The sequence below is a fragment of the Gossypium arboreum genome, chromosome 8 (assembly GCF_025698485.1).
Source record: "Gossypium arboreum isolate Shixiya-1 chromosome 8, ASM2569848v2, whole genome shotgun sequence".
Classification (NCBI taxonomy): domain Eukaryota; kingdom Viridiplantae; phylum Streptophyta; class Magnoliopsida; order Malvales; family Malvaceae; genus Gossypium; species Gossypium arboreum.
Genome location: NC_069077.1, coordinates 138,073,330 through 138,086,738, shown reverse-complemented (window position 1 = coordinate 138,086,738; position 13,409 = coordinate 138,073,330). Strand labels below are relative to the sequence as shown.

The 13,409-nt window shown below is 33.2% G+C and overlaps 1 protein-coding gene across 1 annotated transcript; it reads left to right on the top strand.

The window, feature by feature from the left end:
• The first annotated feature begins 10,724 nt into the window (after positions 1-10,724).
• LOC108465377 (UDP-glucuronate 4-epimerase 3-like) lies at positions 10,725-12,818 on the top strand. Its single transcript, XM_017765713.2, has one exon. It carries the CDS (start codon positions 11,159-11,161, stop codon positions 12,464-12,466), a length of 1,308 nt encoding a protein of 435 aa, XP_017621202.1. The 5' UTR covers positions 10,725-11,158; the 3' UTR covers positions 12,467-12,818.
• Positions 12,819-13,409: the final 591 nt, after the last annotated feature.

The window sequence follows — 13,409 nt, the reverse complement described above, 5'->3', positions numbered from 1 at the left end:
TTTCTTTGTTATAGGTTGACCCATAATAGGTGGCAAGTTGGCTTAAACCAAGCCTGCATTGTGCCACACGGTTAGGGGACACGGGCGTGCCTTGTGACCGTGTAAGAAAAGCAGTATTCTCATAAGAATTACACGGCCTTGACACACGGGCGTGTCATATGGCCGTAAGCTAAAGTCAGTAGCTAGCTAAGTATCACACGACCATAGCACACGGGCGTGCCTATGGGCCGTGGGTGAAAGTCAGTATAGTCACCCTGATTTGGCACGGCTGGTTCACATAGGTGTGTCTAATACCCGTGTAAGGCACACGGCCTGGACACACGGGCGTGTGACCTTAATAGAATTGAAAATTTTCTAAGTTCTAAAATTTTACGAGTGTGTTCGGTTTAGTCCCGACCTCTTCTTAATGCATGTTTATGGTCTCATTGACCCGAGAAAGGGACTTTATGCTTATGTTTGATTATAATATGACAATGTCTGATTTTTTATTATAAAGTGATTATGAAATGTTCTGTCTGTCTGGTAATGCCTCGTACCCCTAATCCGATATTGGTTACGGGTTAGGGGTGTTACATTTGATTGGTATCAGAGCTATGGTTTAGTCGGTTCTAGGAGTATCATAGCATATTTGAGTCTAGCTATACATGCCATATATTTGAATCTGTGATAGTGTGATGACTCTTGACACTGAAATGTGCTTTTATATAGCAAATGGATCTCGATAGAGCTGTAGCTGACGATGTTGAAAGTAATGCGCCTGCTCCCGTGCAAGGGATGGTGCAAGCTGACTTTCGACCAGCTATGAGTAGCTGTGATAGCGAGGCTAAGCAAGCCTTCTATCAGATGATGAACAATTGGTCCACTCAATATATTAGAACCAATCTGGCTGTACAACAACCTCTACCCCTGGTTAATTCCCCTCAAACTTTTGATATGCCACTAGTGAATTTAGTACAGTTGGGTAGATCACCAGTTGACAAGATTAGAAAATATGGGGTTGAAGAATTTCGAGCTACAACAACTGATGACGCAGAAAAGGCTGAGTTCTGGTTAGAGAACACAATAAGAGTGTTTGATGAATTATCCCTGAGTCTCGAAGAATGTATAAAATGCATTGTTTCACTTTTGAGAGACACGGCGTATCATTGGTGGAAGACTTTAACATCAGTGGTTTTGATTGAACGAGTTACATGGGATTTCTTCCAAGCTGAATTTCGAAAAAAATACATCAGTCAGAGATTTATTAATCAGAAACGCAAAGAGTTTCTTGAACTTAAACAAGGCCGTATGTCTGTTACAGAATACGAGCGAGAATTTGTAAGGTTGAGTCAGTATGCCCATGATGTGTATCTTCGAAAGCAATAATGTGCAAGAGATTTGAAGACGACTTGAACGAAGATATTCGCTTGTTAGTTGGGATTATGGAAATCAAAGAATTCATGGTGCTTGTTGAACTAGCATGTAAAGCGGAAGATTTTGGGAAAGAGAAAAGAAAGGCTGAGTTTGAAGCTAGAGATGTACGAAAAAGATCATCGGGCAAATCATTTCAATCTGGATCCAAGAAGTTTAGAGATGATAGCAGTAGTTCAAAGGCTAGTGTGGGATATTCAAATAGAGACCGTGTTAGATTGCAATCGAATTATAATCTTCAACCACGTCTGTTGCTAGTGTTGATAATGCAAAGAAATGTGAGCAATGTGGAAGATGACACTTTGGTGAATACTGGGAAAAAAGTAATAATCGAGCTTGTTATAGTTGTGGTTCAAGAAACCATTTTATTAAAGATTGCCCAGATTTAACTGGAAAAGTTAATGTTCAGAATTCGAGACAGAGTGGCAATGTTTCTCGTGGTAGACTTTCCAAAAATACTGGAAATGTAAGTGGTAGTCAAAAAGGAACGAAAGACACAGCTGTTAGATCTGAAGCTCGTGCACTTGCTAGAGCGTACGCTATTCGAGCTCGTGAGGAAGCTTCATCACCAAATGTGATTACGGGTACATTTACTCTCTATGATACTTATGTGATTGCTTTGATAGATCCTGGATCAACATATTCGTATATATGTATGAACTTAGTGAACAGTAAGACTTTGTCTATAGAGTCTACTAAATTTGTAATTAGAGTTTCAAACCCCCTAGGCAGATGTGTCTTGGTTGATAAAGTCTGTAGGAATTGCCCGTTAATGTTTCGAGATAATTGTTTTCCGGTTGATTTGATGCTATTACCTTTTGATGAGTTTGATATTATTCTGGGAATAGATTGGTTAACTTTGCATGATGTTGTGGTGAACTGTAAACGAAAAACTATTGATTTGAGATGCAAGAATGATGAAATAGTTAGAATTGAATCTAGTGATTTGAATGGATTGCCTACTGTAATATCTTCGATGAAAGCTTTGAGTATTGTGAGAAAGGGGTGTGAAGCCTACTTTGCTTATGTGATTGATTCGAAAGTATCAGAAAAGAAAGTTGAATCTGTATCTGTTATCTGTGAGTTTCCTGATGTGTTTCCTAAAGAACTTCCGAGATTACCTCCAGTTAGAGAGGTAGAATTTTGCATAGAATTGATACCTGGTACTACTCCGATTTCGATAGCTTCATATAGAATGGCTCCAACCGAGTTAAAAGAATTAAAGTCTCAGTTGCAAGAATTGATCGATCGAAGATTTGCTAGACCGAGTTTCTCACCTTGGGGTGCTTCGGTTTTATTTGTGAAAAAAAGACGGTACGATGAGAATATGTATAGATTATCGTCAGTTGAATAAAGTGATTGTCAAGAATAAGTATCATTTGCCCCAAATTGATGATTTGTTTGATCAGTTGAAAAGAGCTACAGTGTTTTCGAAAATAGATTTGAGATCGGGCTACTATTAGCTACGAGTAAAAGATTCAGATATTCTGAAGACTGCTTTCAGAACGAGGTATGGTCACTATGAATTTTTAGTTATGCCTTTCAGATTGACTAATGCGCCTGCTATCTTTATGGATTTGATGAATAGAATTTTCAGACCGTATTTAGATCAATTTGTTGTAGTTTTTATTGATGACATATTGATTTATCCATGTGATGAATCTGAGTATGCTGAGCATCTGAGAATAGTGTTACAGACTTTGCGAGATAAATAGTTATATGCATAGTTCAATAAATGTGAGTTTTAGTTGCGAGAAGTTGGTTTCCTAGGTCATATTGTATCAGCTTCCGATATTCGAGTTGATCCGAGCAAGATTTCAGCTATTCTGTATTGGAAGCCTCCGAGGAATGTATCTAAAGTCCGTAGTTTTCTGGGACTTGCCGGTTATTACAGACGATTTGTAAAAGATTTCTCTGTGATAGCAACTCCGTTGACAAAATTGCTTCAAAAAAATTTAAAATTTGAATGGTCTGAGAAATGTCAGAAAAGTTTTAATTAGTTAAAAGCTCTGTTAACTGAAGCTCCGATTTTGGTACAACCTGAATCAGGTAAAGAATTTGTTGTTTACAGTGATGCTTTATTGAATGGACTCGGTTGTGTATTAATGCAAGAAGGAAAAATTATTGCTTATGCTTCGAGATAGTTGAAGCCATATGAGAAGAATTATTCGAATCACGACCTCGAGTTAGCTGCTATTGTGTTTGCTTTGAAGATTTGGCGTCACTATCTGTTTGGTGAGAAATGTCATGTGTTTTCTGATCATAAGAGATTGAAGTATTTGATGACTCAGAAAGATTTGAATTTTCGACAGAGAAGATGGTTAGAATTGTTGAAAGACTACAAACTAATGATTAATTATCACCCGGGAAAAGCAAATGTTGTTGCAGATACTTTGAGTCGAAAATCATTATTTGGTTTGTGTGCGAAGAATGCTCCTTTAGTTCTGTCTGATAATGGTTCAGTTTTAGCTGAATTGAAAGTAAGACCTTTTTTTTTTTTACAGCAGATTATTGAAGCTCAGAAAATTGATAATGAGATTTTAGCTAAATGAGCTCAATATAATGTAGAGACTGATTCAGAATTCAGAGTTGATAAAGATAATTGTTTAAGATTTCGAGATAGGATTTGCATTCCGATAAATCCTGAGTTAATTCAAATGATTCTGAGTGAAGCTCACAGTAGTCAGTTATCTGTGCATCTAGGAAGTACTAAAATGTTCAATGACTTGAAACAACTTATTGGTCATCTGGAATGAAAAGAGATATTTCTGAATTTGTTTTTAAATGTTTGATTTGTCAGCAATTTAAAGCTGAACATCAAGTGTCGTCTGGGTTACTACAACCGATTATGATTCCGAAGTGGAAATGGGATCGAATGACCATGGACTCTGTGCCGGGTTTACCTCTATCTTCGAGGAAGAAAGATGCCATTTGGGTTGTAGTTGATCGTTTGACAAAATCAGCTCATTTTATTCCGGTTCGATCTGATTATTCACTTGATAGATTAGTTGAATTATACATTTCTGTAGTGAGATTGCATGGTGTGCCATTGTCTATAGTATCAGACCTAGATCTGAGATTCACATCGAGATTTTGAAAGAAATTACAAGATGCTCTGGGTACTAAATTGCATTTTAGCACTGCTTATCATCCGCAAACAGATGGTCAATCTAAACGGATTATTCAGATACTCGAGGATATGTTGAGATGTTGCATTCTTGAGTTTGAAGGTACGTGGGAACAATATTTACCTTTGATTGAATTCGCTTTAATAACAGTTTTCAGTCGAGCATCAAAATGGCACCATACGACGCTTTATACGGTTGTAAATGTCATACACCTTTGTATTGGACAGAGCTCAGCGAAAATAAGATTCACGGGGTTGATTTGATAAAGGAAACTGAATAGAAAGTGAAATTGATCCGAGATAGTTTGAAAGCAGCTTCTGATCGTTAGAAATCATATGCAGATTTGAAAAGAAAAGATATTGAGTTTGATATCGGTGAAAAAGTATTTTTGAAAGTGTCTCCATGGAAGAAAGTGCTTCGATTTGGTAGAAAAGGCAAATTGAGTTCGAGATTTATCGGACCGTATGAAATTATCGAGCGTATTGGGTCGATTGCATATAGATTATTGTTGACACCAGAGCTGGAAAATATTTATAATGTATTTCACGTATCGATACTCCAACGATACAGATCTGATCCTTCACATGTAATTCCTCTGTCTGAGATCGAAATTCAATCTAATATGACTTATGAAGAAAAGTCGATCTGAATCTTAGCTCGAGAGGTTAAAGAGTTACGTAATAAGAAAATTCCATTAGTTAAAGTGATGTGGCATCGACACAGAGTTGAAGAGGCCACGTGGGAGCCTGAAGATTCAATGAGACAACAATATCCTAATCTGTTTAACGATAAGATTTTCAGGGACGAAAATCCCTAAGGGGAGAATTGTAACAGTCTGGTTTTGACCCTAGTCAGAATAGTGGTTTTGGGACCACAAATCCGAGTCTGAAAAATATTTTAAAATTATTTTCTGTGTCTGTGATATGTGAATTTACATATGTGAAATTTCTGTGATTTAATTTGCCTGTTTCTGTGCTTAATTATAAAAAAGGATTAAATCGCGTAAAATGTAAAAGTTGAGTGCTAGATGCTAAAGCACCTATTTGGCTTCGCTTTTAAAATAAAGGTCCTTGCATGTCAATTGGACCATTGTACTAATGCATGGACAAATATGGACATGAGTTGGTAGGAATTAATGTTATGTCATTAAAGGGCAAAATTGGAAAATGTATATTAATGTATATTATAATAAAATAAACTTGAAAATGAAGCCATTTCATGCATGTATTGCCGAAAATACAAAGAAATAGAAAGAAAAAGACCATCATAGGGTTCGTCCATTGATTTGGTTGATTATGGTATGAATTTTCGTCCGTTTTTGATAATTTCTACGTTTCTATGATCGTTGCTTAGTGTTCTTCAAAGCCCATGTCTGAATTTCTGTTTCTGTTAAAGATTTCATGAAATGCCATTGTTGATATCATGAGTTTTGTGATGTTTTTTTTTGATGAATTATGGAAGCTTGATGTTAGGTTTACATGTTTTGCCTTTGGATTTTTGATGAAATTGAGTAATTTAGGCTAGATGGTGAAAATGTTATTTTGAGAGACTAAAATGTGAAATACATGAAATACATAGACTTGTTTGAGAGCTAGGAGAATTCGGCCAAGCATAAGTATATGCAAATTATGTGTATTTTGTGATTCTGTGAAATAGAGACTAAAGTGTCGAAATGTGAAAATGTAAGGGCTATTTTGCAAATTGTCCTAAATATGTGTTTATGGATTAAATTGAATTAATTTGTGAATAAAAAGGGTTAATATTAAAAACATATAGATCAAGAAAGGAGGAATTCAGACTTAGATCGAGGAAAGTCGAAGGTTATCGAGTAGATAGTTCGAGTCGACAAATTCCGAGTACGAGGTAAGTTCATACTTAAAATATGATGTTAAGTAAGTTTTGATGCATTTATCATACATGGGTTGTATATAATTGAATTAGATAATATGGTGATGAAACGGAAGTTTTGGCACTAAGTGTGCGATTTAAACTAGCTTTGGCACTAAGTGTGAGATTTAACTAGCTTCGGCACTTGAGGCACTAAGTGTACGATACCGACTTAGTCTCGGTTATTTGAGATGGCACTAAGTGTGCGGAAATATTTAGCTTTGGCTAACCTTATAGCACTAAGTGTGTTGATGTATAACATATGAATAACTTATGGAAAGTCTTATAACATTTAACATGAGGTAAGTACAAAAGTGAATAAGTACGGGAAGCTTCAGGTATGTATAATGCCTAAGTGGTAGATGATGTTATGTATATGAATCTCATTGAGTTGATATAGTTATATGGATTGAAATGTGCAAATACTCATAGATTATCATTTTATGCTCATATACTATGAATGTTTTGAGTACGAGCTTGCTAAGTTTTTGAAAGCTTACTCTATGTGATTACTGTCTGTTTTACAGTTATCGTAGCTATTGAAGGCTCGGGGATAGTCGAGGATCGTCACCACACTACCGATCTCATTTTGGTACTTCTGAAAATGTAAATATTTGAAGTATGGCATGTATAGGCTAGTAGTTGTGAAGTATGTTTTGTGATGTATATAGTTAGCAATAAGATTTGTCTAATTTGTGTTTGAACTCATATTTGATAATGGCTTATGATATGTGATGTAATTTGCAACTATGGAATGTCTTAATTGGATAAGGAAGAAGGTAAGTTTGGTGAGTTCATGGTATGAGAATCAATGATGTTTTTGATATAATCTTATATTATGTTTTAGTATAAGAAGGTAAGGTTTATAAGTATGTAAATGGTTGATAATATTATGGCATGAATGATGTATGTTTTAGCATATAGAATGGTTGATTGGGTTGTACATATATGTTTGTTTCTTTGTTATAGGTTGACCCATAATGGGTGGCAAGTTGGCTTAAACCAAGCCTGCATTGTGCCACACGGTCAGGGGACACGGGCGTGCCTTGTGACCGTGTAAGAAAAGCAATATTCTCTTAAGAATTACATGGCCTTGACACACGGGCGTGTCATATGGCCGTGGGCTAAAGTCAGTAGCTAGCTAAGTATCACACGACCATAGCACACGGGCGTGCCTATTGGCCGTGGGTGAAAGTCAATATAGTCACCCTGATTTGGCATGGCTGGTTCACATGGGTGTGTTTGATGCCTGTGTGAGGCACGCGGCCTGGGCACACGGGCGTGTGACCTCAATAGAATTGAAAATTTTGTAAGATCTGAAATTTTACGAGTGTGTTCGATTTAGTCCCGACCTCTTCTTAATGCATGTTTATGGTCTCATTGACCCAAGAAAGGGACTTTATGCTTATGTTTGATTATAATATGACAATGTCTGATTTTTGATTGTAAAGTGATTATGAAATGTTCTGTCTGTCTGGTAATGCCTTGTAACCCTAATCTGATGTTGGTTACGGGTTAGGGGTGTTACATGAAAAATATAATATCTTTTTTTGTAGTTGACACAATAATATTTAGATATATTATTAGGTCCGATGGTTTATGAAAGATTTGGCATGTGCCTTTATTGTTATAATCTTTATATGAATAACTATATAATGGAAGTTTATATTAAAATATTTGAAGAATTTAGAATGCTAGAAGCATATAGAAATTCTCAATAAATTATTTGATACATTTGAGTAAAATTAATAGTAATTAAAATTATTTGAACATATGTGGCAAATTTAACTCAAGAAATAGTAGTTGAAGAATGATTATGTAGAAGTGGAATTCAAGATTAAATTTGTAGAATTTTAGATATTATGTGATGTTTTTATGAAGGAGAGTAAATACATGTTATACTATTTTCCTCTTAACCAAGGTTTTTCCCACTGAGTTTTCCTCATAATGTTTTTAATGACGTAGCATGTTATCTGTATAGTAAATATTTGTACTTTTTCACTAAGAATTTTTTTCTCGCAAGGTTTTTGTCTTAGTAAGGTTTTAATGAGACACATTATCTACCAATGATCAAGATAAATTTGATGTACTTTAGAAATCTAATATTCATGAGAAGTTGAGTTTTATTTCATTTATATTTATTGTGCCTATAAATATAAACTTTGAGAAAGTACTACACATCTTTATTGATAAATAAAGATACGTAGTCTTCTTTTGCCCTCCTATTTCTTATTATTTTTCTTGCTTCATTATTTATTTTTTTAAAAATTAATATTTGGTTAATAAAATTATTATTGTAAACCCATTATTATTTTTATAATAATATTTATATATCTTAAATAATAATTTAGACCATGTTAACATATTTTTATCATGTCAAGTCGTAAAAGTAAAACCAGTTCAACAAAATATTAAGGCTTAATTTTCTTTCTTCCTAATTTAGTACTTCATTTTTAAAATTTAGTATCTGAATTTAGTATTTTTCAATTTAATATCTAATTTTTTTCCAATTTAATATTTAAATTTGTTAAATATTATACAAATTACCTCAAAACACTAATAACATTAGTTTATTTTATAGGGGTCAAATATATCTAATGTATGAACAAACATATGGCATGTGACATGAAATTTAATGGTAGGAATAATAATATTTATTTGAAGTTTCATTTGTTTCGTAGACAACATGCTCAAAATTTACTTAACAAAGGGATATTGAAGAATAAAACAAGAATTTTAAAACCCAAAATAAAATAAAATAATTATGTTATATTAAAAAATTAAAATAAATTAGACTAAAAGTAATGGAGCATTTGAAATTCAGAAAGAACTTTCATGTCATTTATCATCGGCCATACACTGACTATGTTTTCTACCTCATAAAAGAATAACAATGTTAGTATATTGGGGTATATTTCTATACATTTGACAAGTTTAGGTACTAAATTGAATAAAAAAACTTAAGTGACAAATTAGGTAAAATCAACAAATGTAGATACTAAATTGGACAAAAAAATTCAGGTACCAAATATTATATTAAATCAAATATTAAATATAAATGTTACTTTCTATCTTTTACCAAGAGGAGAGCATGCGATTTTTTCGATCATTTTTTATTAAACCGATTTAACCGATCATAATTTACAAAAATTGACTCAATCGAATTAAAGTTCAAAAATCAATATAATCAAATCGACTTTAAATTGGTTAGTTTGGTCAGATAACCAACTTTAGACATTGAACTTAAATAACTTATATTTATTTTATAAATTTTAAATATATTTTAAATAATTTAAAAATATTAAATTAAATTGATTTTCTCAATCGAATCAATTTAAAAAATTCAAAAATTGATAACTAACCACTCATAACAAAAAAGAAAAGAAAAAGGGCGAAATCACTTAAACCGAAACTGATTAAACCAATTGGAATGATTTAATCAGTTTTTTGGGTATTAATCGAAAAGTGCCCTCCCTATTTTCACCTAAATTTTGTAAAAGGAAAGGAAAAATAAATATTACTAAAAACCAAATTATGATTCAAAATTTGAAGATTCGGAGGTATACAATTATATTAAGTCCGAAAATTATATTTAAACAAAAATTTAGGATTGTCTAAAAAGATAGATAGATTCAAACCTCAACTTTTTCCCTTTCATAAAAGCATTAATTTAACTAATTAGTAATTTTTTTGTTAATCTAATTATTATTACTTTTCATAAGAAAAACATAAAAATGCGAAATATTTTTTTAAAAGAAAACAAAATGGAAGGCAAGAGGAATTTTTTTCATTTATTTTAGGTAAACTATAAAAATAATTATTTTTATTTACCTTAAATTACATGTTAGTAGTCACTTACGTTATTTTTTTTGTTATAAAGGGATAACTCTACCGTTAAACTCCATTACCTCTCCAATGATAATCCTACCTCACAGTCTAAATGGGTTTTAAATACCAACTATGTAGAACATCCAAATTAACATTTAAAACCTATTTAAACTGCCACGTAAGACTGTTGTTAGGGAGGTAATGAAATTTAACAGTAGAGTGACCACTTCGTAATAAAATAATAACATAAATAATTAAAATATAATCAGAAACAAATAAAAATAACTATTTTTGAAATTTACCCTTTTAAGAGAAAAAACCCTCTTACAGTAAATATGAAAATCTTAATCATTCCATACCATCAACAACTAATCCCCAAGCTGAATAACAGCCCAAATTTAAGGGTTTACCATTCAAAAATATCATTAATCCTTAAATAAATAGTAAAATCCCTAATTTTCCCCCAACCAAACAAATTGGCCCCAAAACAAAAATACAACTATCAAATTATAGAAAAAAAAAGAAAAAGAAAAAACTAATTTGGTTTCACCATTTTTCTTACTGTTTTCTCTCTTTTTTTTTTTGTTTTTTTTCCTTCGTTTTCTCGAACTGAGAAAACGAAAAAAACAAAAAAGAAAATTTTAAAACACCGAATTGAGCTTATTTACCAAATCAAAACAACCTCATTTCTTTAAAACCAGTTGAATTTTCACTTTATTGGTATCCCATGAATAATCCAAGGAATATCAAATCTTGAAAATCGCCATTGAAGCTCAAGAGAATTTTTTTCCATCGGAATATGGAAAAGAAGTAGCAAGAAAAAGAGTTTACCTTTCCGCCGCCGTTAATCTTTGCTACCCATTTTCTTTAAAAACCCTAAATTCAAGCTTGGAAGAAAAGAAATTATGTCTCATCTCGACGACATTCCATCAACGCCGGGGAAATTCAAGATGGAAAAATCACCTTTCATTCAGAGTAGAATGAGGTGGCACTGGCAATCTTCACTTGCGAAGCTCACTTTTTGGTCAATTATTTTCTTCTGTTTGATTTTGATCTTCTTTTTTCGATCCCCATCTTCAAATTCCCTCCTTCAAGATCCATATCGCCGTTCTCTCCGTACTTACAATTGGGGCGGACCCGCTTGGGAAAAACGGGTCCGTTCTTCTGCCCGAGTCCGTTCCCGTAACGGTTTCTCCGTTTTAGTCACCGGAGCGGCCGGTTTCGTTGGAACCCACGTTTCATCCGCTTTGAAAAAACGCGGCGACGGCGTCCTAGGGCTCGACAATTTCAACGATTATTACGACCCGTCATTGAAAAGAGCTCGCCAAGAACTCCTTGAACGCAGTGGGGTTTTCATTGTAGAAGGCGATATCAACGATTCAGCCCTTTTAATGAAACTTTTTGAGGTCGTCGCCTTCACCCATGTTATGCATTTAGCTGCTCAAGCTGGTGTAAGGTATGCAATGGAGAACCCTGGTTCTTATGTGCATAGTAACATAGCCGGTTTTGTTAATTTACTTGAAGTATGCAAATCTGCTAATCCACAACCTGCAATTGTATGGGCTTCATCAAGTTCAGTCTATGGTCTCAATAATAAAGTCCCATTTTCTGAAAAAGATAGAACTGATCAACCTGCTAGTTTATATGCTGCTACTAAGAAAGCCGGTGAAGAGATCGCACATACTTATAATCATATATATGGATTGTCATTAACGGGTTTGAGGTTTTTCACGGTTTACGGACCGTGGGGAAGGCCGGATATGGCGTATTTCTTCTTCACTAGGGATATTTTGAAAAGGAAATCGATTCCGATATTCGAGGCTGCTAACCACGGTACGGTAGCTCGGGATTTTACCTACATTGATGACATTGTGAAAGGTTGTTTAGCTGCATTGGATACTGCTGAGAAGAGTACCGGTACCGGTGGGAAGAAGAAAGGTCCGGCTCAATTGAGAGTGTATAATTTAGGGAATACTTCGCCCGTGCCGGTTTCCAATCTCGTGAGCATCTTGGAGAGACTTTTGAAGGTTAAAGTGAAGAGAAACATTATGAAGTTGCCACGGAACGGGGACGTTCAATTTACGCATGCCAATATTAGTTTGGCTCAAAGGGAGCTTGGATATAAGCCTACAACCGATTTGCAGACCGGATTGAAGAAATTCGTGACGTGGTATACCGGTTTCTATTCCGGTGGGAAGAAAGCTGCCGGATAATCCAATCGGCGGTGGCACGGTAGGATGATATGATCCTCTCTGAATCATTTTTATAAAATTGCTTTATAACGTCTCTGTTTGCTTTGAGATTATGGTTTGTTCCACATTTATCTTATAATGGTATGTCATATATAAGGTGATATTTTTTGGTCACTGGGAAATTGGCAGATGCTGTATCAAAACAACACTTGAACAATCTTTTTTTTTTATTTTTTATAATTATTATATATATTTCTTTTTAATTTTTAACATGGAATGTAATTGTTGTAGTTTTGGCCTTTTTTCAGAAATTATATGAATATGCTGATCACATTGTTGTATGAAATTCCAATAAAATAGCACATTAATTCTATGTTGTTGCTTTTCCTCTGTGGATAATTTGGTTCACATTTTGAAATCACTCTTGTACTGATAATAAAAACTATACCCTTTTTTTTTTCAATTTGGTACTTACATTCAAATTCTCAATTTTGTACCTAAAATATAATTTCATTATATATTTTCAGTCCATTTTTTTATAGATGTTAAATATTTCCTTTTATTAAATGTATATACACATTAAAAATTATAAAATAGAAATAAATATAGAAAAAAAATATAATTGAAAAGAAATTGGTTGAATTAATAATGTTATTACACAAATGTAAAGAGTTTGTAAAAATTAGAAAAGATTTTTAAATAAAGGTTTAAAATAATTTTTATAAAATTCGAAATATATAATTATAAAATTCTAAAAAAGTATTTAAATTTCAAGTAATTTGCAATAATATTTTTAATTTTTATATATTATTTTTATTTTAAAATTTATAATTATATATTTTAGAATTTTATAAAAAAAGATTTATATTTTTTAAGATTATATATTATATATGATTTTTTACATTTTTAATCAATGTAATATACATAATACTAGAAAATAAAAAGGACTGTTCTAATAAGGCCA

Bases quoted from the DNA above. Each gene is read 5' to 3' on its own strand.
- LOC108465377 (XM_017765713.2), top strand. From the start codon at position 11,159: ATGTCTCATCTCGACGACATTCCATCAACGCCGGGGAAATTCAAGATG.